This window comes from Syngnathoides biaculeatus, chromosome 15 (genome assembly GCF_019802595.1).
Source record: "Syngnathoides biaculeatus isolate LvHL_M chromosome 15, ASM1980259v1, whole genome shotgun sequence".
In the NCBI taxonomy this organism is placed as follows: Eukaryota; Metazoa; Chordata; class Actinopteri; order Syngnathiformes; family Syngnathidae; genus Syngnathoides; species Syngnathoides biaculeatus.
The window spans coordinates 15,098,412-15,124,257 of NC_084654.1; the positions used below are offsets into that span (position 1 = coordinate 15,098,412).

The 25,846-nt window shown below is 42.2% G+C and overlaps 1 protein-coding gene across 2 annotated transcripts; it reads right to left on the reverse strand.

The window, feature by feature from the left end:
- Positions 1 to 612: 612 nt before the first annotated feature.
- grhl1 (grainyhead-like transcription factor 1) lies at positions 613 to 25,534 on the reverse strand. 2 transcript variants are annotated; one of them, XM_061844341.1, is made up of 16 exons: positions 25,330 to 25,534; positions 20,656 to 20,845; positions 18,551 to 18,624; positions 17,580 to 17,713; positions 17,269 to 17,501; positions 16,399 to 16,481; positions 15,579 to 15,732; positions 15,390 to 15,501; positions 15,193 to 15,287; positions 12,360 to 12,603; positions 12,132 to 12,259; positions 8,653 to 8,681; positions 8,355 to 8,440; positions 4,760 to 4,845; positions 4,495 to 4,559; positions 613 to 1,624 (listed from the first exon to the last, which is right to left on the reverse strand). In XM_061844341.1, exons 1-16 carry the CDS (start codon positions 25,347 to 25,349, stop codon positions 1,510 to 1,512), a joined length of 1,848 nt encoding a protein of 615 aa, XP_061700325.1. In that variant the 5' UTR covers positions 25,350 to 25,534; the 3' UTR covers positions 613 to 1,509. The 2 variants fall into 2 exon arrangements, with proteins under 2 accessions (XP_061700325.1, XP_061700326.1); XM_061844342.1 differs by having other exon boundaries at positions 614 to 1,624; positions 12,393 to 12,603.
- Between the last annotated feature and the right edge of the window lie 312 nt (positions 25,535 to 25,846).

Here is a 25,846-nt window from a genome sequence, read left to right on the forward strand (position 1 = left end):
TGAATGATTGAATGAAATCAGAAGCATGGCGTCTCTCTCAGTTAAGAATGTATTGTATTTAGAATCTATAATATATCGTTGATTTGAATGAAATCAGAACCATGGCGTCTGTCTCAGTTAAGAATGTATTGTATTGCATTGTATTTGCCATTTTTACGAATTGTTTGTCTTACGTCAGCGCACGTGGCGTGACGTCACTTCAGGAGGTGTGGTTAAGTGCCCTGTACGGAGGGGGTCAATTGCTGACAGCTTTAATCAGAGTCAAGGAAGAGATGTACTAGATTTGTGACATTTTAGTCCTTACACAAGTTTTTTTTCCATTAGCATTTTAGAGGGAATTGTCATTTATACTTCCATCATTGTACTGCACAGTTTGAGAGCGCTTTAAAAAAAGAACATTTAAAGGGACAGCACAGGAAATGGCATCCAGGCGGCGTCAGCACCCGTGCATGTTTCCTGTGCACCCGCTGTGTTGAGTCTGTGCCCATGCCGACATCTGCTCCTGCACATTCGTACGCAGCCGTCACATGATTTGAATAGAGGAAGACAGCAGCACAAGCAAGTTTTTTTATTGAGCACTTTGTGCAATCAAATCTTTACAAAAACAAACAGGCAGAGCCTCCATTAAAATGAAAAACTTCTTGTCCCTTGACACTTTATGTAAGAATAAATCCATATAAAAACATTATATTAGCCGTGATAGACATCTGAATATATGTATGTAAAGCCAAAAAACCCACAACCCTTCTCTTAATAAATATATACACAATTAAGTACTGCAATCGTAAGAAGATCAGAAGCTAAAAGGAGGTTTTTTGAAAGGATATGTACAATATTTTCATGTTGTTATAACATTTTTTTTCTGAACGCAAATGTCATATTGCACTTCCACAACGGCATGAGGACTTTATCTGACCAAATAATTAATTATTGTTGCTTTTTGTCATTTTAAATGGAAGATGCATTCTAGCCTTCTATTTAATAATACTAAGAGGCTCTTACTTCAATTGGTCAGACATTTAAGCCATTTCACTCTCAAACAACAAGTGTCTTTTTCTTAAAAAAATGTAAAAATGTCAACCCCAATTTTACAGTGGCGATTGTTACACGCTAAATACTGCCATTTTTTAACTTTTATTTCATGAATACGTTGCATATTCATTCTCCAATCTTGGGCTCATTTTGCAACCCAAAATATTCATCAGAACCGGTTGTAATCATCAGTGCTTATGGCTTGATTAAAATGAGCTGTTCCTCCTCACAATATGCTGCTTTTCACAATGGGAGAATGAGGTATAGCAGCACCACAGAAGCTTTGTACAAAACACAAAAAAGGAGACAAGGAAGAACGCTCCTGACATTCCTTGAAATTAACCAACGATGTGGCACATTAAGAGCTATATTGCTTTTTTAAAATAGCACTTCTTCGTTTGGTTTTTGCCTTGTAATGTGATACAAGTCCATCATCACTGCATAGTGTAAACCGTTCTTTATCCTCCGCCCTCCCAATCAGATTTCAGTGAGGGTGAGCTTGTACATGCCGCCCATCTCCTCCATGGAGATCTGGAAGGTGTCTTCATTGGAGTAGTGCTTAATGATGTTGTCATCCATGTGCACCAGAATCCTGAAAAACAGGGCTGTTACTTGTCACATCATTAAAACTTGTACAAAATGTACATGTGTGGTCAGTCATGCCCGCAGATATAAAGTTGCGCGTGTGTGATCTGTTTGTAATTATGAGTGTACCCCTTTAAGAGGGGAGGGGGGCGGTGTCAGGTAAACTAGGAAGTAGAAGTAGACTGAGCAGCAGCTCATTGTTGGAGATCGTATGCTTCCATGTTTTAAAAAAAAAAAAAAAAAAAAGACGTCAACCTGTGGTTCACTGCACTGGATCAGTTTTCATATGCGCTGTGCGTGCGCGACAAGTGCGCAATTGCGCAGTGACGCAGCTTAGAGGGAACACTGGTCGAGACTAAACAAAATAAGCCACAGCTTTCAATATCTATGTATTTCTACTCGTAACCAATTTTACGCACGCGATTTTTCGTGCTCGACTCCGCAGATTTGCGAGTGCGATGGCGTGCAGGCGCAAATCACAGTGTGTGATACTTTATATGCACAGAATTCAGTGTGGAATGGAATGTTGAAATTTGGGGCGCACTACTTGGCTGAGAGGTGCTGTTGATTCACTCTCAACTACAGTACAGACTCGGTTCTTGACCACAATCCATTCTAGAAGGCGGTTCGAGAAGTAGTTTGAAAACCAAATCAACTGCCGCGCGCGTTATATTATTTCCGGGGTTTTTTCGGGGGCTCGTTCAAATTCACAATAACAAAGCGTGTTGTGGGTGGGTCAGCTGGTCGGGCTGCGCGCATTATGTTATTTAAGGTTTTTTTTCGGCGTGGTGGGGATTCACCACAAAGCACGTTGTGGGTCAGCTGACCTGGCCACACGCATTGTGTTATTTCCGGGTTTTGTTGGGGGCATTCGAGTACCAATTTTCGTTCGAAAACAGAGGCAGAAAAATCTTGAAATTTTCCTTCGAGAACGGGGGCTGTACTGTCTAAAGTACAACCTGACTTCAGCTATGTGAAGATCAGATACATCCACATCATGGCGCAACATTATTCTGTTCAATACAAGACAGGAATTGAAACAGGATTGCAGAACATGCAGCTATAGGTTAGCTACATCGATTGCATAAGGAGTATTTTTCTTGATTAGGCTATTGTGGGATCAAGTCAATATTTTAACCATATTCATGTGTAAAGGTCCTTCAACCTGGTGTCCATGACCACAAAAAGTGCCTTGATATAAGTGAATCCAAATCTTAGAAAAACCTCTCCAATGCTACACTATCGCAAACTAGAAATGGACAATCATAAAAGACAACAATGTACATAATCCAACAGATATTCGCCAGTCGTTGATATTGTGTGCAGGTAGCATGCTCCTCGGGAAAATAACTCATTTGTACGCATGTCTGAATGCGTCATAGTCTTCAGTCATTAACATACACTGATGCAGTGGTAAAGTCCAAATTAAAAAGTCCAATCCACTTTTACAGTTAACGTTGTTGCAAACACACAATAGAATCTAATAAAATAATGTGTTCTGTGCATTAGAAATACAGTAAAGCCTCGGTTTTCGAACAAGTCGGTTTTTGAATAAAAATGTTGAGATTTTTTTTCCTTCTGTTTTCAAACGAAAATCGGTACTCGAATGCCGCTGAAAAAAAACGGAAATAACATATTGCCCGCGGCCAGACCTGCTGACCCACGACGCGCTTTGTTGTGAATTCCCATGCCGCTGAAATAACCCGGAAATAACATCACGCACGGCACAAGCAGTTGACCCATCCACAACCTGGTTTGTTATTGTCTATTCAAACGCCCCCCGAAAAAACCTGAAAATAATATAACGCGCGCGGCATTATCAGCACACTTTCGTTATTCTGTATAATGCAGTCTCTGTACATAGACGTGTCCCGGTTAGTGACTGTTGTTTGTGCCAAGTGCTGACATCAAAGCCATCTGTGCCAAGAGGGCCGAAATCCATAATTTCGTCGAACTTCATTACCCCAATAAATCTGAATGTAGCAGAGCACTCCAAAATTTTAATGATGTCGTGATGAGCCACTTCAGAAATGTTCTTAAGAGACGGTAGAAACAAATGACATTAGATTTGTTTTTTGTTAAAAGAGGGCGAGTCACCACCCCCGAAGACATTTGATACGTACAGTTGTTGAAGCATTTCTGCATTTTTGTTTTGTTTCTTAACTGAAGTTACAAATATTTTTGTGTTACTTTTTGTAAAAATAAAAAAAAACGCTCCCCCCCCCCTCGTTATTGTTTGTTTAAAGTTATTCTGCACTTTTGTTGATTAAAAAAAAAAAATAAAAAGTTTACAAGGCTGGGGGCCGGGTCACTACGGATATGGCAATGCACTCCCAGCCTAGCCAACTCTACTACTAAAGCATACATTTTAAGCAAAAAATAAATATATTTCTTAAATTATTTTATTTATATAAAGTATTTAAACTATACATGTATTTCTACTATGCCGTCTATCCATCAGGAAAAGCTTAAAAAGTGCTTTAAAAAGCCTAATTTTTTAAAGCTTGGGACGCATTATTTCTTTTTTCGTTCATTGTAATGGGAAACATCGATTTTGATTTCGAACAATTCACTTTCCGAAACGTTTTCTGGAACGGATTGTGGTCGAGAACCGAGGTATCACTGTATTGAAATGACAACCTCTCTGACAGTGTCAATCATAACTAAGCCTTTTAACTTTGTAAAAGTTTTGATACACAACGGGGCCCGATCTGACATTTATTGTATGACAGCTGAACAGGCTCTCTGCTTCAGTTGCAGTCACAAAGTGATACCTCCCAAAGGAGGAGTGCATGTCCGATTTGTGACATGAGAGACAAGCCATGACAAACAAAAAGTACCTGTAAGTCAGGTTTGTTGTGAGCGACTCATACGTACCCTTTCTTGCACTTCTTGTAGACTTTTCCAACCTTGTCCAACGGCAAGTCGTATTTCTCTGAAATCTGAGGACACAAAAGCCTGTCATATTTCCTTAAATGCTTCCCACCCGAATGAACCAGGTGGGCGTCCCGTCACAGCTCATTTAGCTGCTATGTCGTCCCAGAGCTGCAGACAGAGACGTCTCCATCTGCCGCTGATAAACAGCGAGGTCCCCGAGTTCATCGGTGTGAGTCTTTTTTTTTTTTTTATATGAAATACTTACAGCGTCCACTAGGCCTTTTAGGGTAGGATTCTTCAACATGACGGCGTCAAACACTTCCTCTGTCTCCTTGCGTACGTACAGCAGGACTGTGGTGGGCACACATAGGTGCATTAGTTATGGGTGTTGAGCTTTCTAGTAGCAGAATGAAATACCGGAGTTCCCGGCCTACAGAGCGCACCTGGTTATAAGCCTCACCCAGTACATTTGTAAAGGAAATACCATTTGGTACATACACATGCCGCAGCCATGTAAAAGCCGCAAGCACCCACATTGAAACATACATTGAAACACAATGAGATATTTACAAAGAAAGACTGTACAAAGAGAGTTTAACGCTAGTGCCGCTGCGCTAACGCTATCGCTAGTACCGCAATGCTAATGCTAACGCTAGTGCTGCCGCGCTAACAGGGCCGGTTAAAAAAAAAAAAAAAAAAATCATACTGGCAAAAATCACAGACACGGCAGTAACACGGTAGCGCAGCGCTAACAGGGCCGGACCGGTAAAAGTCACTTCCTCGGCACATATGTTCCACCGGTCTCACTCTTACTTTTTCCGCTCGAGTGCCCCCTTGCGCCAGTTAGAAAAAAAATGCACAAATTAGCCGCATCACCGCATAAGCCGCGGGGTTGAAAGCGTGTGGAAAAAAGTCGTGGCTTATAGGCTGTAATAGCTGCAAAAAACAAAATCAATTTGAAATACTGCGATTATAAGTCAGGCCAAAATTTCATTTTATTTTTTGGGGGAAAAAAAGTTTTTTAAAAAGTGCAATCAAGAGTAAAGGCAAAAAAAAAAACAGCACTAGTAACAAGGTCAAGAATCTGTTTGCCAAAAAAAATGAAGAAACAACAACACATTGACTCATACTTAATATGAAAGCCCCGAATGAGGACTTTCAAGATCTGTAAGTAGTCCATCAACGTCGTGATATGATGATGTAACAGACATTAGGGCAAAAGTGCCCAGAAAGGCCACATGTACAGTAAATCCAGACATTCTTTTTTTTGATGATTGAGGCATAGTTTTAAATTAAAGCTAGTGCTTTCCATATTGCTAATTACTTGTATCAATTAAACAAAACAACTACACATTTTAAACAACTACTGTCCAAATTAATAACAAGATCAAAAGCATGTTTCTAACCTCAACACGTACCTCATATCAAAACGCTTAATGAGTGCTTTCCAGATGTCTTTGAGATGACAGATGACATTTATGTGACGCCATACTGGACCAAAAAAGCATAAATTCTGATCAAACAAACTGGCTTGCACCTCATAATTGAGCACCAACCTGACCAGAACTTTCCAAATCTGCCATTATTCATCCCAATATTGTAAATGATAAGACAATCGGGCAAAAACAACTTCACTTCTTAAATTAGCACAACCTCATATCCAAGCACTTGACTAGGTGTAATTATTTGTGTCAATTTGCCGTATATGATGAGACAAGCAAAATTAATTTAAAGTGGTCTACAGAATTAGTAACTTGAATGCTTGACAAAAACCAGTTCTAACTCAATGGGTTCATTTTGAAGCCTTCAATGAGGGGATTCTGATGTCAAGGATGATGTAATAAACCAAAAACTTTTTTTTTTTAATTTTAGTTTTTTTGAGAAATACAAATATCTATAAAAAATGGATAATGTAAAAAACCTAAATTGTTCCACCACCTGTGCTTATACCTCATATTAAAACCCTTGAGGTCTTTCCAGATCTGTAATAACATGTCAACATGTCACTTATGGCAATGTAATGACACACGAAAAAAACATACATATGACAGAGACGTCTCAAAGGTATAAGCTGGTGCAAAATACCTTCACTTTTTTTTTTTAACTCACTCCAGACTGCATTATTCCAAAGTTTAAAAAAAAATGTGGCTCAGGGCCCAGGCGGCACATGCACACACTGTAATCATCATACATGACTGCAAACCCATAGGAGCAGACCCTCTGTCGTCTTAGATTTGTGTGATCCGAATTTTTTTTTTTTTTTTTTGTGGGGGTGGGGGGCATGTATTCATGGCACCTTTTCAGTCGGCAGGCTCTTTTTAGAGACACAATGAGGCTGCACTTGTGTGAGTCATTTCTGGTGGCGGTGAGGGGAGGCAGGGTAATGAGCATTTGTTCGGTTTCGCTCGTGACAAGTCTTGAGTCGCCATGTAAATATGTGCTAGGCGTCATTTTAACAGGCAATGGAGCAAATGATTGAGAACTCTGTTTGACGACAACAACATTGCCTGTAGCGGGCGGACCGGTCAAACCGCTGCAAGGCTCGTCAAACACAACCATTAAGGATTAAAAATACATTTTAGGTCATGTCACTACAACATTGTAAAGACTAAAGTAGTCTTTAGTTGCATCGATTGGGTTTTGTGTGGAAATGTATAATATAGCCTGATAAGATAAGGAAAACGTTAAAAAATATATTGTTGGGTAAACAAACTATCTTGTGACCACTTCATTTTTTTTCCGTGGAGCCTCATGTTGGATGGGGATCAACAACGTAATCACTTTTGTTAGTACTGGAGCGTTTCCATGACAATTCTTTTGACATGATTCACCCCCACAAAAATATTTTAGGTTCTCGCACCTCCTAAGTACAACCTAAAAAAAAAATATTTGGGTAACATAAAAAAATACAGTAGAGTACCGTAATGTCTGGTCTATAAGCCGCAACTTTTTCCACACGCTTTCAACCCTGCGGTGATCTCTAACGATCGCAAGGGGGCACTCGAGTGGAAAAGGAAATAGTGAGATCAAATATATGTGCCGAGGAAGTGACTTTTACTGGTCCAGCCCTATTGCTAGCATGTTACTGCCGTGTCTCAGTGATTTTTGCTAGGATGTTTTTTTTTTTTTTTTTAACAGCCCTGTTACCGCGGCGGCGATACCGTTAGCGCGGCGGTGCTAGCATTAACTCTCTGTGTACAGTCTTTCTTTGTAACTATCTCGTGTTTCAATGTCAGTTTCAATGTGGGCACTTGCGGCTTTTACACGGCTGCGGCCTACGTATGTACCAAATGGTATTTCCTTTACAAATGTACCGGGTGAGGCTTATAACCAGGTGCGCTCCGTAGGCCGGGAATTACGGTAATAGGCATATGCGGGCATCAAAAACAAGGCCACTCTGACATTAACACTATAATCTATCCATCTTCGTTTTTAAACCCTTCAAATACATCTTAAACCCATTTACATAAAAAACTAAATTAATTCAACAAATTTTACAGGACTCTTGATAATGAAAATGCTCAGCTGGCTGGTTTAAAGGTTGGAGTGGGCCATATTAGGCCAGAGGGCCATACTTTGCCTAGCACCGATATAGGGTAAAGGGCACAGGTTTGTTTGTGTGTCGTCTGTGTGCCTTGGTATGTTGTTACAAGGCAATGAGTGAAGGCCTCAGCATGTGTTCATTGTGCGTGTGTGGCTGAAATTGAGAGGAGGCTGTCAGAGCAAGTTGACATGCACGTGTACAAGGATTCACATGTTTTTTCCAACAACCAGGCCCCTCCCTTGTCCCTCTTACTAGCGCAACACCATACGGACAAAAACATATAGAGTATAAATCACATGCACGGATGCATACATACCTTTCTTGGGTTCCTCGGCCCTGGGCATCTTATTGGGTGGCGAGCCGAACTCGTCGTCACTGAAGGGCAACCTCTTCATGCCAGAGCTGCGCGGGACACACGGGCACATAAATCAGCGCTTATGAGGCCTTAACAGCCAGTTAACAGGCAGTAAAAGACACTGGAGAACAAACATGTGTGTATGCAACACTTTCAAGCCTTTCCTAGAAACAACAAGATTCCCTTCTTGCCAAAAGGTCGTCACGGTCGCTGTAGTAAAACCAAATGTGAACGAAGAGAGTGTGAAATCGGGGCTCACCTGTCTTCTCCATCTTCCGCCGCGAAAGACTGCAAGACAAACAGATAAATGGACATTAACGAAAAAACTGGACAGAAGGAATATGCATTTATGTGTTCCGCATCTATAATATCGGCCCGATGCTGACATTGAGGTTTCGGAGCGGCCGGTGAATGCAAGGAAAACGCAACGTGCCAGCCGTCAAGTTCACAGGGTTGACCCAGTTAGAGCGCTGATACGGGTCCAAATGTCGGGGCGGGGTGGGGGTCGAACAAATGTTTCATCTAAAAAAAAAATACAGTATGGACGTAAAGGGGTTTCTTTACCTCCACTGGATTGATTGCATGCGTTGCTGTTATTAGAACACTATTCTGGGAGAAATCCATAGAGCTCAAGAGTTTATCAGAAAGAGATAGTCAGGTTCAAAGTCAGCAGCAGCACCAAAAATAACCAAAGTAAACGTTTGCAGTGAGGGAGAGGGAGGCATTTTTTTGGCATCAACATGCGAATTGTTAAACTAGTAGGAGAGACTCAAAGTTTACGCAAACATTTCACACTACAAGGGATTGGGAGCCATTTTCCCTGCAATCACATGAATATTTTAGAAAAGTTGACCTCGAAATCCAATTTAAAAAATGCATGGGGTGGCCACAAGGGGGGCTGTGCACGAGCATTGACCTCACAATCTGACAGATTTGAAAGTGCTTCTACAGGGAAGAGGGATTTTACATCATGCAGCGGTGCCTTGAGATGCGAGTGACCTTGCACACGGGTTTTTCAAGATAGGAGCCATCATCCGGTCAATTTTTTTGCTTTTCTTAGTCGGCAAAAGTTTGAGGTATGAGCTCTGTTTTGTGGCAGTGAACTGCACTGAACTTTACTTTACCGACTCTCAAGAATAAATAATAACGCTGCAGCTTGTTGAAGAGTTTGGCACAGGTCTAACTGTATCTGTATTATACTGCCCCCAGGTGACCACGATGTTCGCACCAGAAGGAGCAGCGCAAAGTTCATTGACTTGAAGTAAAAAAAAAAAAACCTGGCCAAAAACTATTCCATGTCTTTCCATTCTGATAAATTACGGTAAAATTCCATTAGTGTAAATATATGTTTTTGTCAATTGTCAAAACAATTGAGTTATATTTTTCTTATGTAAAAAAACTAAAAAAAATTCAGCAGGTTTTTTTTTTTTTTTTTTTTTTTAGATTAAATGGATGAATGAGATTTCAATTCCTTTCAATGGGAAAAGACAATTTGAGATACCATTTTGAGTATGGTCACGGGATGAATTAAACTTGTATCTCGAGGTGCCACAAATGAAAAACAAATAAATTTCAATCGGGTAGTAAAAGCTTAGAGGTACTGTGATAATGGACCTTTCCGACCTGTCAATCACTCCTACAATATTAGCCAATCAGATAGCCGCATTGTCTTAACCCCTAGTTTGACACGCCCCTCTCGCGTATTGTCCCGCAAGAAATACTGGTTGTCAGTTGCGTACGCTTGGAAAAGTTAATGTTATGAAGAAACTGGTCCTCAGATGGGCTTGGGGAACGTGCAATTCTGATGAAAGATATCCTGCTCGGTTACAAGGGGCCCACTTGATTCATTTTCCAAAGGCTAAAACACAGTTGACAAAGTGTCTACGATGGATTAAGGCTCGTGGAAGAGCGCACGTACAATTAAATGTGAACAATATCAACAAACACAGGGCTGTATGTTCGAAGGTAAGTGAGGGAGAAGTATTGTCGCTGCGTTTGAATTATTAGTGCTTTATACATTGCTGGAGAACAACTTTCATTTTGTTAGTGTATCACTGACCTGCTGAATGAAGTGTGTAATGTTTTATGCCGAAAAGTCGGGTCAGTGATACGTAAATGCGCCATGTCATGCAAGAGAAATGCCTATTTGCCGATTTGTATCACATCAGACTTTTAAGACAGACAACTGGGTTCCATTACGAGCCAAGTCAAATGAATACACCCACTCACTTATAAAGACTACAATGACATGACTCGTGATCTTTCCAAGTAGAAAGTAGTCACCCTGCTTTACATGTGCGGTACGATTCCACTATTTTACCCAGTTGGATTCCAATATGAAGTTTGTGAGGCGTCAAACTTTTTTGCATCGATCGCCAACGTTTCGCTGTAACTCTGACAATGCGTCCTGCTCCGTCCAAAATCCGTCCAAAAGCTCAAGATCGCCATCGGAAAGGTCTATTTTATATGCATTACGGAATCATTTAAAATGCTTATTCTTTTTTCTTCTTTTTTTTTTTTTTAGAACAAGGGTTTGCTTGCTATCTTCTGCATTAAATATTGATGTGCACGTATTATATGACGTGGTCAACCTGGTCAGAGTCCACATTGAACACGTCTCCTCAGGACTGATAAGAAAAAAAAAAAAAAAAAAATCAGAACTCAAGTGCCCTATTACGCGTTTAAATTGCACGGTGGCCATCTTTCCCCACTTGTGCCTGGATCAGACAACCCTAAGACAGATAAATTCTTTGCTTGTCTTGGTCAGGTACTGGCACCAGTACACGACATATTGTACTATCCAGTATTACAATATCACCATATCTTCAGGAAAAAAAAACCATCAGTAGTGTCATCCCTTGGAATCCAAAGAGGATGTTTTGACCTGACCATTCCTTAAGGGGTGCTTGAGGTAATGTTCATATATTTTTAATACAGTGGCTAGGAAGCAACCTAAAGTTATGTAACTAGCTATAGCTAGCACGAGAATTTATATATAAACACGCCTCCATTCTGCTTATTCATGGTCTGAAGTTTTGGTTAACATCGGTTTGTGTATATGAATAAATGTTGACAACAGCAAGCAAGGGGAGGCGGGGGTGTGATGCACTATTTAATGACAGAAACCTATTGGTCAACGTGAAAGTGTATCAGCTGGTTATTGTGGCTATCTCACACTACATGGAGAAAAATAAAACGGGCACAGGCATGCATTGTAAAGCCCTTTAATAGGGTCACATTACTGATTATGGTCACATCTGGAAATTGCACCCAAGGATGAACCAGACTTGTGCAAGTCCATAATTCTCGTCATGATATTTTGGCTAAATTCTTTTGAATTGGCAATGATTTTACACAATGTGTTTCAGGTGTGCCTAATTCAAAAAGATCCACTGGTGTATCTCTAATTAATTCAAATGTCACTAAACCTATCACAAGCATCCAAGGAAATGACCGCATCATATACATTAAACCAAAACTACTCAGAGAAATAAATATGGAAAGTATAGATGGAGAAATGAAAAATCAAAGTAACCAAGGAGTTGTACTTTATGACTTCCCATCATTGGTAACAAGATAGAAGAACTCTGTGTTCTTGCCAGCAAATGAGCAGGTCGCCATGACCCATGAGTGGGTGGATGTGTGACTCTACATGGGGCATGTAAGTGTGTGTGTGTGTGTGTGTGTGAGAGAGAGAGAGAGAGAGAGAGAGAGTGTAGGTGTGGTGCGGCAACTCACATGACGCTGAAAGGTGGCGAAGTGAATGTCAGGTATGAAAAGCACGGGCTGGGTCTCAAGATCGTTCATCATCTTGAAGATGGTCACGTCGTTGCGTTTCTGCAGGATCGGCACTTTGACATCCACAACTGTAAACACGGCCATAAAATTGGGAGCGGGTTAAAGTCGTTAGCGGCGCCAACGTGCCACACCGTGGTCCCGTAAAGTTTCCGAGGCGTTGCCACTCACAGGACAGGCCCGGGTTGAGGTCGGCCACCTTGCCTTTCCTGCGGGACTGCTTCCTCTCCTCGTCTCGGATCTTCCTCTCGGCCCCCTTGTCGCAAAACACCTTGATCTGGCAGTAGGCCCGGTGGATGGGCTTGTTGCTGCGGTTGTTGTAGCTGTACGTGTCGATCTGCAGGTTGAGAGGGAGGCCCTTGACGCCCTTCTGGGACGAGAAGTCCGTGCTCAGGCAGTTGACCGAGATGAAGATCTGAGGGAGTCAGATGGATGGGATCGTGATCAAAGAGAAAATGCTGAGGACCAAACCGATCCATCCTATCTATATAAAGGCACCCATGTCTATATGTGCCCGAACATTGGCTGGTGACCAATCCTGGGTGTACCTATCCCCCGCCCAATGTTGCTCTGACTCAAATGAAGATACGCTGAAGAGAAATTGGACCTATGGATAATAAAAATAAAAAGTACAGAAAATACCCACAGTCCAAATAAATGGAAATAATTACATACTGGGCTTGTATATAATGCTCACGCACGCCTGACTTTGGTCCGGGCAGCGTGGGATCAATTCCCACTCAGTGATGACTTTTGCCCAAAGCTAGCTGGGGTAGGCTCCAGCTTTCCCGAAACCCTTGTGAGGATACGTGCCTTGCATAATGACACATAATGCTCATGATAGCAGCAGTAATAGCGCGACTGAATGAAAGCAGCGAAAAAGTTCCGTGATCTGTGCTTCCCTCTAGTGGTCAAATCAATTCAACAGATTGAAGAACTATGACGAAGAAAAAATATGCTAAAATTCCATTGAGTTAAACCCTTGTCATCGTTTTGCGTTTTTTGTTTTCAAGAAAATATATAACCACACCAATTAGGGGGAGTAGTCATTGCTGTTTTTTTTCTTCAGAATTTTGCAAAAACTATTGCTCGTTTTGGGTGTAACATGGGCCAAGAAAGAACCTCTGGTCTATTGGGTGGTTTGGGGTGGGGGGGGGGGGTATTTACTTTGCAGAATAGGGCATCAATGTTTATGAAAAACAAAAGTTTTACATTATTAGAATCCATCAAACAGTCAACACGCACTGTACTATATAATACAACAAATACAATTTTATTTCCTTTTTACATCTGTCTACTATCATAAGTGTCAGTTTAAAAAATGTTTTACTTCTACTCCACATTTAATTGCTTATATTATTTTTCTTTTATAAATTCTCCCTATCATTATTGCATGGGCCACATTTTTTTGGTGTTTAGTGTTTGTCCATTTTTATTTAGTTCTCGAAATTTTTGTTTCTTTACATTTTTCCCCTTATCACCCTTTTTGTTTTTGTTAAATTATTTTTATTTTCATTTGTCATTTTTTTTCCCCAAGTACAATCTTATCCAAATTAGGATTGTTCAACCTCGAAAGAACACTACTCCCTATCATCAGAGGTCATTTGGAGACTAATTGTTGAAGATTGTTGACTAGTTGTGAAATTAATACAAAAAAAAAACAAAAACTTTTTGGGACATAGCTCAGTGCCAGGTAAACATTTGCCCAGCTAAAAATGTATAAACAAAAAGGGGTTGCCCCCATGTAATTATGCTTCAGGGCAAACCATCATCTTCCTCAAACAATCTGCTGCCAAAAACCACAAATGCACACACAACGATGAAGATCCTATGGGCACAGGTCTGGAGTCATGAGACGGTTGGAGCCACATCCTGGTCTGAGCGGGCGTTTGTTTGTTTGTGTGTGCGTGTGAGTGATGGCGCGCTGACGGGTGGGCCGCCAGGCTCTTCAGACGCCCAATTATATCATTCATCTTCCCTCTCAAACGCGACAGCAAAACGAGACCTCGGGGCCACGCGTGGGTGAGCGAACGGGTAAAAAGTGTCTTCACCTTCATCGTCTTCATTGAGAAAGGATCTTTCACTTTTGCCTACTCACTGCGTTTCATTTTTTAATCTGTTTTTACTGCTGTTTATTATCCATTTTCTTCGCCGCTTACCCTCACAAGGGTCGCGGGGACTGCTATCCCAGCTGTCAACGGGCAGAAGGCGGGGTACACCCTGAACTAGTTGCCAGCCAATCGTAGGGCGCATAGAGACAAACAGACGCACTCACAATCAAACCTAGGGGCAATTTAGAGTCTCCAATTAATGTTGCATGTTTTTGTGATGTGGGAGTTTACCTGAGTGCCCAGAGAAAACACACGCAGGCACGGGGAGAACATGCAAACTCCACACAGGTGGGGCCAGGTTCGAAACCGGGTCCTCAGAACTCTGAGGCCAACACTTTTACCAGGTGATCCGCCGTGCCACCCCATTAATGGTGAGACTGATGAATTGAAATTTCAGTACAGATTTTAATACAAATCATGGAAGTTGATATGCATAATTTTCCTTCTCGGGCCACATAAAATCATGCTGTGGACCGGATCTGGCCCACGGGCCTTGAGTTTGACACCAGTGTCATAGAGCCAGCCAATCACAGGGCACAGGGAGACATGCTGTTTATTAATGAAGTTATAATTTGACAAAGGGGAACAGTCAGATACACTTTTTGGTGTAATGCAGCACTCGTATCATAATTTGAATGTTAAATTGTAATTAAATTTATATGCTATGACATTTTTCGATTTTTCTTTTTGTTTTTATTTGTATTTTTTCCCCTCAGCTACACTTGTCACACCCCCCCTCCATTTGGTCTCAGCTACATCATTTCATTTATTTTTTCTTCATCTATTTTGTCACCCACACACCTGTGACACAATTTTCGTCTGACTTCCGTTTTTTTTTGTTTTTTTTATTGCCATTTTTTTCCTGTTGTCTGTTTTTCATTTTGTTGTCTTACTTTGGCCTCTTCGTTTGTGTCCCAGGTGAAGGAAATGGCATTGTAGGAGATCTCCTCGATGTTGCCAATGGTGTTGAAGCTCTCCTTGTAGTCAGCTGTGACAGCGGGAACATTTTGGGATGTTTGAGACTCCTCTTGCGTGGGTTCTCATGAGATGAGTAGATTTGAAGCTATTATCAATTGCAAAAGAAACGTACCGATGTCGAGACATCTCTGCTTGGCCGTGTGTTGTCTTGAGTGCCAGTACTTCCAGTGTTTCAGCTGGTCGTCTCGACACTTCTCTTCTCCGAACACGACCATGACCACGCTCTGTGGTAGCGTAAGCACTTTTCAAGTACAGCAGATGATGAAACGAGTACTACAAATTGGGCTCGGCGAGTTCTCACCCTGACTTTGGTGATGGGCTGCTGCAGGCCTTTGTTGTCAATCTCACGCAGGGTGATTGGGTAAAACTGGCCCTTGTTCAGATACGTCATGGTCCCGTCGCCTGTCTTCTGCCGCAGGGATTTGGACGCTTCAAGGGTGTACTCGAAGTTATTTCTACGATAGAGACGTAAAAGGAGATCCTGTATATATGATCCCGCCATCCATTTTCTGTAGCTGTATGTGGTGCGTGGGCTCCCTTTAGTGGCATGTCAAAGAATCATTGCCATCCATCCATCCATCCATCCATCCATTTTCTTAGCCGCTTATCCTCACAAGGGTCACGGGGAGTGCTGGAGCGTATCCCAGCTTTCAACGGGCAGGAGGCGGGGTGTACTCTGAACTGGTTGCCAGCCATTCGCAGGGCACAACGAGACAAACAGCCGCACTCACAATCACACCTAGAGGCAATTTTGAGTGTCCAATTAATGTTGCATGTTTTGGGGATGTGGGAGGAAACCCAACCAGACACGGGGAGAACATGCAAACTCCATACAGGCGGGTCCGGGTTTGAACCCAGGACCTCAGAACTGTGAGGCCAACGCTTTCCAGCTGATCCACCGTTCCACCGTGTACAATTCAGTTATATTTAAAGTTCAATCCAAGTGTTGAATTGATCTTTTATAGGCTTTGGCGTGCGGGCGCGGATAACAGTCATGTCGTGGTCCCACAGAGGGAGAGTCTGGTGTCCCCCCTGAGAGCCCCAAAGAAAGAAGCCAATCTGCGGGACGGTGTCCAAATTGAAAGGCGGCGAGCGGCCGATCAGGTAGCGGCACGACTTACCCCGGCACAGTGTCGAACTGAGCGTAGTCCTCAGGCGTCATGGAGCCCATACGTAACTGGAGTTCGCCAGGGAAAGAAAACACCTGCAAATAAACACCGCCCATCAACCCAGATGTTGACTTTGTCCATTATTTTTAGTCAGGATATACCAAAACTTCCTGCCCACATGATTTTTCACATGCTTCTCTGTCATGCAGCATGGTGTATAGCATTTAGCGCGTTTGCCTCACAGTTTAGACGTTTGAATCTCAGATCTCGGGCCCTCCTCTGTAGAGTTTTCATGTTCCTCCATGCTCGTGAATTTCCCAATATGTCCCTTTACTATTTCAGCAGTTCCAGTCAAAAAGTGAAACTCATAATCCCCATTCATTACAAGCATATGTGAAATGGTCAATCCATACCAAAGTTCTCCACATGTCTCACAGACTCTAGTGAGGATAAGCACTTCAAAATATAGATGGCTTGACTTTGATTATTTGTTGTTATGTTGGCTAATATTGTAATTTCTTTACAGGTGGAGTTTTAAAATTTAAAAATAATTTTTTTTTTTTTTTTTTTTTTTACATCCTTCTACCGGGTTTTGTTGGGTTAGTCTTTTCTTTTCTGTGATAACCCCCCCTCCAGCTTATAAAGAGGATAGAGTGAGAACCCTTGGCTATTGTTGGGGGAACAGCACAGCAGTTTGTGCGGCTGAGACAATGAGATAATAACACACCGGCCGCTATTTTGGCGTGTTCAAAATAAAACCGAAGGAGGCCGAGCCCAGTGCCGGCTTCGTGGGATCGGGTTGAAGTGCTTTTGTCTGATGAGCCAGACCGGAGTAGAGGAGGAAAGGATTTTCAAGGAACGCAATCATGGGATTCCATTCACCTCCTGGGAACTGTCCTTGAAACTCTCCGAGAAGGTGGAGTCCGGGGGCGTGCGGGACTGCGTGCTGGGGCTGAACTGGACCGAGTTGTGGGCCAGCTGCGGGCGGTCGAAGACGCCCACGTGGCCGTCGGTTTCGGCGCAGCTGTTGGGCACGGTCAAACTGTGGATGGGCACCTCGGTCTTGACGTGCGGGTAGTTCTGCAGGGCGGCGATGGACACTGTGACCGTCGTGTCTGGACGAAAGACGCCATACGTCAGCGAGACGACAATAGCATAAGAAGAAGACGATTTTAAGGCGTTTGAACGTTTACCTGGTGATGGGAACTGGTTCCTTTTGTCCTGAGCCAGCTGGAGAATGTTGAAGGGCCCCTTGAGGACCTGGATCCTGTTCTCCATACTGGTCTCTGGAAGAGTAGGGATGCCATGTGGCGTCTGAAGGTGGTGCCTGCAGAAAGAAAATACATAATATACGGGGTTAGCCAAAAGTAGGTACAGTATAGACTTTTTTTTTTTTTTTTAAACGTGTACCTTATTTATCAAAGACAGTAAGCAAGGAAGAAAAGAATATGAGGAGGAATGGGAAGGAGGATTCGCAAGGGAGGGGCTCAGCACCACTTTACGGTTCTCCACCAGGTCAACAACATACACACAAACCACACCCTTACTTCAAACTATAACAGTTGCTTGAACCCGTGATTTAAACCCCCAACTACAAACCCAAACCCAGCCAGGAAAGCACTTCAAACCCTAAATATCACTTTTCACTTTTCCTGAATAAGTGTTGTGTTTTTTTTTTGTTTTTTTTTAAAATACTGTTTTGACAAGAATTTTTAATGCTACTTTTTTAAATGTTTTGGCGGTGAGAGAATTTGAATGTTCTGTATCCAAGCAATGTTTTGCTCTACTGTTTTCTTTGGTGTGTCGGTGCCCATGCAAAACAGGGATGGAAATTGAACATTCAGTTAGTCGAGTATTATTTTTACGTGCTTGTTTGGTTCACCAAAGACTAAAATTGTTAACAGGTACGAATGGTTGTGTCTACATGTGCACTGTGGTTTAACACATGCTCCAGCACACCCATGACTGTAGTGAACAATAAACATATAAACCAAAACAAATTCACTCTGAACTGAACAACATTATAACGCTTGCACCGGATCTTATATATTTTAAGTTTTTAGAGTGGCTGTTTTTAATATTAGCCACTCTAGCAAAACTAAAGATGCTGCACACGACACTGAGAGAATGCGGTGGCCCACTGCAGTTATCTGTCAGGCCTTACCTTTTGTTGGGATCCACATCAGAGACCAAAGCATCTGGTTTGCCTTGGGTTATTGTTCTTTTTTCCCGGGGCACCTGTATGGGAGGGTAAAGACAGCCACTGAGCATCTGAGCAGGTCACATCCCGACGGGCTGCCCTCTTCAGTTACAAGCGACATAGTATACGCGCGCTGCCTCGCATATGTTGCACCTTGCACGACTTATGATAACCACGCAAAGGTTTGATGACCTGCTCTTGGTCTTCTGTCCCAGCACAAATGTCGGAGCACATGATCACTGCTGTGATTGTGCCTCCTGAGGTACAGCACAAAATTAGGAAGTTGCAGGCCTGAACCGGAACTTACTGTAGGTCACCTTTCTCTAGTCTACTATAAAAGTCAGTCTATTTGAGTCACTCCTTAAAGGGTAATTGCGGTGGTTTGGATTAACATTGTATCCAATAGGTCATGTAATATGTACTTTATCTAGATAATGTGATGTTAATCCTGTCTCATTTAGTGTTTTGAGAATATTTTATCGACAATTACGAATTTTCAGGGGCGCCGCCATTTTGGAGAGTCACATTACCTTCGTGCTCGGATGTGAGGTATTACATGGCGCACCAAAGGCTCCATTACAGGGGACACAATTATGGCCAGCGCTGATTTCTCGGATTTGTCCTCATCTGATGAAGAAATAGCAGTATCGGTTGATCTGATCTGGAAGACGGAGGAATACGGCCATACAGATTTGAACGTATGGCTGTAAATAATGTTGAATGTTCGGATGGTTCTTCGGATGGGAACAACGCGGAGTCTGACGAGTGAGCTCCAGCGGCGGGGCCGTGAGCGAGCTCCGGCACAGAGCGACCAGCCACGAGCGAGCTCTGGTGACTCCGCGTCATTCCCATCTGAAGAACCATCCGAAAATTCTACATTTACAGTCACAGGTTGATATCTGTCTGGAAGTATTCCTCCGTCTTCCCGATCAACAGATACTGCTATTTCTTCAGCAGATGAGGATAAATCCGAGAAATCACCGCTGGCCATAACTGTGTCCCATGTAATTGAGCCTTTGGTGCGGCACGTAATACGTCATATATGCACACGTAGGTCATGTGACTTGTTAAAATGCCAGCGCCCCTAAAAATTCGTAATTGTCGATAAAAATCTTTTCAAAACACCATTAAATGAGAGCGGATTAACATCACATTTTCAAGATAGAGGACATATTACGTGACCTATTGGATACATTGTTAATCCAAAACACTGGAATTTCCCTGTAATAATAAGCAATCACGTATGACTCGGTTGTTTTTAGTAATCAACTAAAAAAATGCTCGACTGGAATTTTTTTCAAGTACATCCCACTGCAAGTGGATGGAAGCTAAAGGTGTTTCTGTGTTTAACATTTTCTAAGGGGGGGGGGTTACTTACTCAATTTTTTTGTTCTGTGAGCCAAAATTTGAATTACGAACTTCCGATACAACACTGCTCAAACGAAGTGGAAAAAAAAAGGGAGAGTCGCCGGTGCAGTTTCAGCCATTTATTGAACGCGACAACCAGTTAAACACACAATTAGAAAATGAAAACACTCGCAAGACCACAGGAGAGAGGCTTGCACTTGCTATCCTGATTGACTCCATGGACTTGATGCCAATCACTTGGTCATGGCCCCCTTAAAGCACGCCAACACACAAATGTACTACCATGTTTAACTTTCAGCTTTATGATAACATTTTGTTTTGATATTTTATAATACAGTACATCAAAAATAAAGAACAGTAATGTTTTTTTTGTGCCCTGGAACAGATTATTGGCATTTCAATTCACTCCTATGGGGAAAACTGATTTGATGTACAAGTAAGTTGAGTTTCGAGCTTGGTCACGCAACAAGTAAAACTTAAAAGTCAAGGTACTATTGTACTTATCTACATGTGATTTCACTTTCTTTCTCGGGCAAAGATTGAAGTTGTTATCACGCAGAAAAATGATTTGAATTTATTTTGGAATAAGGCTATGCAATGGCAAAAGTTATCAAGGGTTAGGTTTCGGCTTACCCTCGCAATAGTACTCTAGGTTTTCTTTGCAGTGGCTGAGGTGTAGCACAAGTCTGGTAAAGTCATACCTTATAGTAGTCGTAAAGAAGGCCCAGAGCGGCGGCGCTGTCCTCGTCCCCGTTGATGCTCATCATGGCCTTGGTGGCCGCCGTCAGGGGGTTCTCCAGGAACGACTTCCAGGCTTCGTCCTCTGTGGTGAAGGAGCGACGCTGACCGCCATAGTTGGAGTCGTTCTGCAGGACCAGGACGGCACGTTTGCTGCCAAGCAGAGAGGGCATTGCTTTTGTGAGCACAAAGATCCCACCGTCATTTAGCAACAATGCGAGCAGTGTTTTCCAACATTTTTTCAACCATGCCAATAATGTTTGTGAGGATAAGCGGCTTAGAAAATGGATGGATAGATGGCAATAAGGTAAATTTTTTTACATTACAATTTAATGTCAAGATGTAAATGTAAAATATCTGAACACAAAACTAAACAACAGAGATACTGTAGTTGCACAAGTATGCACACCCTCTTATGACTACAGTTGTGGAAAACTTATGTCAAATGGGACTCAGCATACAGTTGCCACAATTCAAAGTACCTAATGCCACAAATCAAGTTCAGATGTTCTAAGAGGGTTTTTTTACTTGGTGTCACCAACCGGTACTTGGAGTTATTCATAATCTGCTCTTCTTTGACTAAATGTTGGTATGCATGGTGTTTGTTTGGTGATTTGCAGCATTTGTGTTTGCGGCAAACATACATTTTTGTGCCAATTATTGTAACGTTATTTGTAGACTTTTGATATACACTCTAAGTGCACTCATTAGATCGAATTGCATGTACGTTTACTGAAACAAACAATGTAATTATTGTTACTACAGCGTCTTGCGAAAGTATTCGGCCCCCTTGAACTTTTCAACCTTTCGCCACATTTCAGGCTTCAAACAAAGATATAAAATGAAATTTTTTTGTCAAGAATCAACAATACATGGGACGCAATTGTGATGTGGAATGAAATTTATTGGATATTTTATACTTTTTTTAACAAATAAAAAACTGAAAAGTGGGGCGTGCAATGTAATTCGGCCCCTTTACTTTCAGTGCAGCAAACACACTCCAGAGGTTCAGTGAGGATTTCTGCATGATCCAATCTTGACTGATGATGATAAATAGAATCCACCTGTGTGTCTTCAAGTCTCCGGATAAATGCACCTGCTCTGTTATAGTCTCAGAGTATCATGAAGACCAAGGATAAAACCAGGCAGGTCCGAGATACTGTTCTGGAGAAGTTTGAAGCCGGATTTGCATACAAAAAGATTTCCCAAGCTTTAAACACCTCAAGGAGCACTGTGCAAGCAATCATATTGAAATGGAAGGAGTATCAGATAACTGCAAATCTCCCAAGACCCGATGGTCCCTCGAAACTTTCACCTCGAACGAGGAGAAAACTGATCAGAGATGCAGCCAAGAGGCCCAGGATCACTCCGGATGAACTGCAGAGATCTAGAGAAAAGTTCAAGGGGGCCCAGTACTTTCACAAGGCACTGAAATGATTGTTACTATTTAAAATTGTAAAGTATTGGGATGGGAGAATTTGAATGTTTAGAATCAGATCTTAATGTTCTGCTCTTCTGTTTCCTTGCAAGGGTCCGTGCCCATTTTGGATTTGCAAATTATGTACAGGAATTTAGTGTTCAATTACAGACGCACTGATGAGTAGATTTCTTAATCGTCCATAGGTGTGAATGTGAAGGCGAATGCCTGTTTATTTCTGTGTTTTAGGATTGGCTGGCGACCCGTCCCGGGTGTACAACCCTCTGGCCCAAAGTCAGCTGGGACAGGCTCTAGTTACACGTGACCCCCCCATGAGGACAAGTGTGATAGAAAATAGATAGATGGGACGGGAGCGTTGTATAGAGCAGAATAACACCGTGCCGTCATGTCGGTACCTCTTAACTTCTCCCAAATGACATCCTGACCTTCTTTAGAGAGCAAACTAGTTGAAACGGAATAATTAACGCAATATTTTAGCCCATTCTTCCCCTCGATCTTCTTGAAGATTAAGCACGTAAATGAAACATCTTATCAATCATGTCGTTGTTTCAAAAAAAAAAAAAAAAGTCACACCAGGAAAAGAAAGAGTTCTCTATCTGCCAGACCAGTTGTTCAGGCTCTTCTGTGATTGTGCAACAAATCTCAGTCGGTGAACGGCCGATGCGCCTTGAGAAAAGATGCTCTACAGGCTCGTCCAGTGTGACAACTCGGGCGCCGATGCCTCATTGGCCCGCGCACCAACCGCAGTTGACGCATCCCATCAGTCCACATTTTTGCGCTTTACCCACTTTTGTTTGTAGAAGACGATGTTGTTCTGGAAAGTGACAACTCCGTTTCTAAGTGCCACAGTCTCTTTGTCCCGCTACGCCTTTCTGCTGCTTTGTAAACACAACTGCTGAATATTTGAATAGCGTGCGAGTTCGAACCCCCTTTGGCTTGTTGTGTCATCACCGTGAGCCTCTAAGCTCTGAACTTCACGTTCTCCGAACGGAGGTGGAGGGGGGGGGGGGACGCACCCATCAACATGTAGGAAAATATTGGATTTTCCCTATTGGCTCAGGCCTGTTTGCGCAGTATATATTTGCTTATGTTAACTTTAATAACGAGGCCCCAGTATTGTTATTAACAGAATTCTCATTAACTTTAACCTTTGCAACAGGGGGTGGGGAAACTAGGTCCGCTAATACCTTGTGATCTGGCCCTCCAACCAATTTAAAAAACACATTTGAGGAAAACTCCTAAAACATCTACCAGCCTCCATGTTCTAGACCACTAATCCTCATTAAGGTCGTAGGTGAGTTGAAGCTGATGTGACTTTAATTTGGTGTGAATGTGTTTGAAAACCCTGACTTCAAAACCATCAAACATCATCTTTTCATGCAAATGAACAGCAGCACCTTTCAGACTTATCCCTCCCTCCAAAAAAACAAAGTTTTCACCATTTTCCATGTGGCTGTTGTGGAAAATGGCACTGATACAGAATGAAGGGACCAAGTCATCACTGGAGTTATGAGTGAGCTGAAGCCTATCCCAGCTGAATTTGAGTGACACCCTGGAATTGTCATGAGTCAGTCGCAGGGCACGTATAGACAGACAACCATGTACACTCACATTCACCCCTAAAACATGTTCTACATTTGCAATTGTCTTCCCTTTTAAGAACATTCAGATACAGCGAGCACTTTTGTTAACAAACCACTTCTTGAAATAATCCTAATAATAATAATAAATCCTGAACGTGTGACTTCGAAACTATATGTCCATCAATTTGTGGTGCGTATGTAATAACAGGATGTTTCTATTATAAATGTTGAAGGTTTTAGTAATAACAGCCCTCGAAGGGAAACTGTAGCTAAGATGTGGCATGTGACAACAACGAGTTTACAAGAGACCCAACAGGAATTGTATTGTTGTGTCAGATCAAAGCCGGCGAAAAACATGCAGATGATTCAAACCAAAGCCCTCTCCACCGCGAGGCAGATGTAAAAACCACTAACCGTGCTGCCCAGTCCAAAAAAAAAGAAAAAAAAAACCTCAAATGGCCCCTGACAGGATAAAGGCCCCCGGCGGGTGTGAACTATCTAACGATCATGTGGCTCAGTTTCTATGCTGAGTATCTACAACAAATGCACCTTTTTCCCCCTCTCAATTGTTCATGCAAAGTGATCATTAGTAATCCTAGATGTAATTGTGCCTTTTATTAAACCGCAACCTGATAAGAAGCATTAATTAAGGGCAATAAAACACTCAGGGGGTGTCATTGAAAAGGAAAACAAATAACATGTATGATTGATTAAAAGAATGAAAAGACTAAAAAAAAATTGCCAAAAAAAAATAAAATAAAGCCTCAATTCCCCTTATTCCCCCTAGAATTGTTGTGGTTGAGCCAACGCCTAGAGCAGGTGTATAATTTCATTCAGGAAAAAGTCTCCTCCTCATTGCCCCCCAAAAAACGTTAAAATGATTAAATTTGCATCTTTTTGGCATCGAGGGGGAAAAAATATTTATTTGCATTCAGCAGTGTGAAGCCGATAACTTTCTTGCACATGAGATATGAGGACACTTGGCATGACATCGCCCCGCTTAGCTGCAGTTTATTCTTGAACAAACATCATTAGGACTAAACACATAATAGGGTCCAACTGTTTAGCGCTCGAGGCCAACTCAAACAACTCAAAATGAAAATAATAATAATAATAATTAAAAAAAAATCAGCAGTCTCCCTGACGGGACAGTTTTCCTTTTTAAAAAAAAATTTCTGGTTATTCTAACAGGCGCCTGCGTTCTCACGACAGGTGCTGATCCACCTGTACAGGCTCCAACATGACAGGTGAATCAGTTGGAACACATGACAGGAGATGCCAAACATTAAAAACAAAACAAAAAAAAAAACTTACCATTAACAACAAGAGAAGAACAATAATCCTAAAGTGGCATTTTTAGAACCGCTGTGTTGCGTTCATAGGCGCATTATAAAATAAGAAGGTGGGGGGGGGGGGGGACAGTCAAATAAGAAGCAGCTGGTCAGAGGGGAACCAAAATGGACGTTTAAACTCCAACGCGGGACGAAGGAAAACTTGGTGGCTCAAAAAAAACAAAAAAAGGGAAAAGTCCATAAAAGTGGTAATTAAGAGTGGCTATAAAGTGCAAGGAGGTTCTGTTGTGAGGGCGAGAGAGTGGCGAGGCCAGGACAACTTACTTGTCATGCTCCTGTGACATCTCGTTCGGTCGAACTGGACTTTCTAGTTGGTACTGAAAATCCGATCCGTCTTCTTTTAAGCGTAGAAAAACGGCGCCGCGAACGTTTGGATGAGGGCAGCGGCAACAAACAACGTGTCCCCGACGGAGCAGAACGGGTTTTGTCGGCTCGACTCGCTTTTTTTGGATGGGGGGGCACGACGGAGAAATCGAGGCCGGTTTTACCTGTGAAGGCGCCACGGATTGGATTACAGGTGATCGGGGGGCGGGGCCGGGCTGTCAATTACCCGTTCCCCGTCCCCGATTGGCCGCGGCGGACGCCTTCCTGAGTCACAACAGTAAACCGTGCGATAGGAATAATATCAACTGAGATTTCACAATGCTGTTTTGAAATGTTACAGTCAACTTTAAAGTCACTATTATGTATTATTAAACATCGTTATAGGGGTAAATGCTAAAAAAAAAAAAAATACTGACGAAAGGAAGGTTTGCAATAGGCATTTAAAGGGCAATTTCAT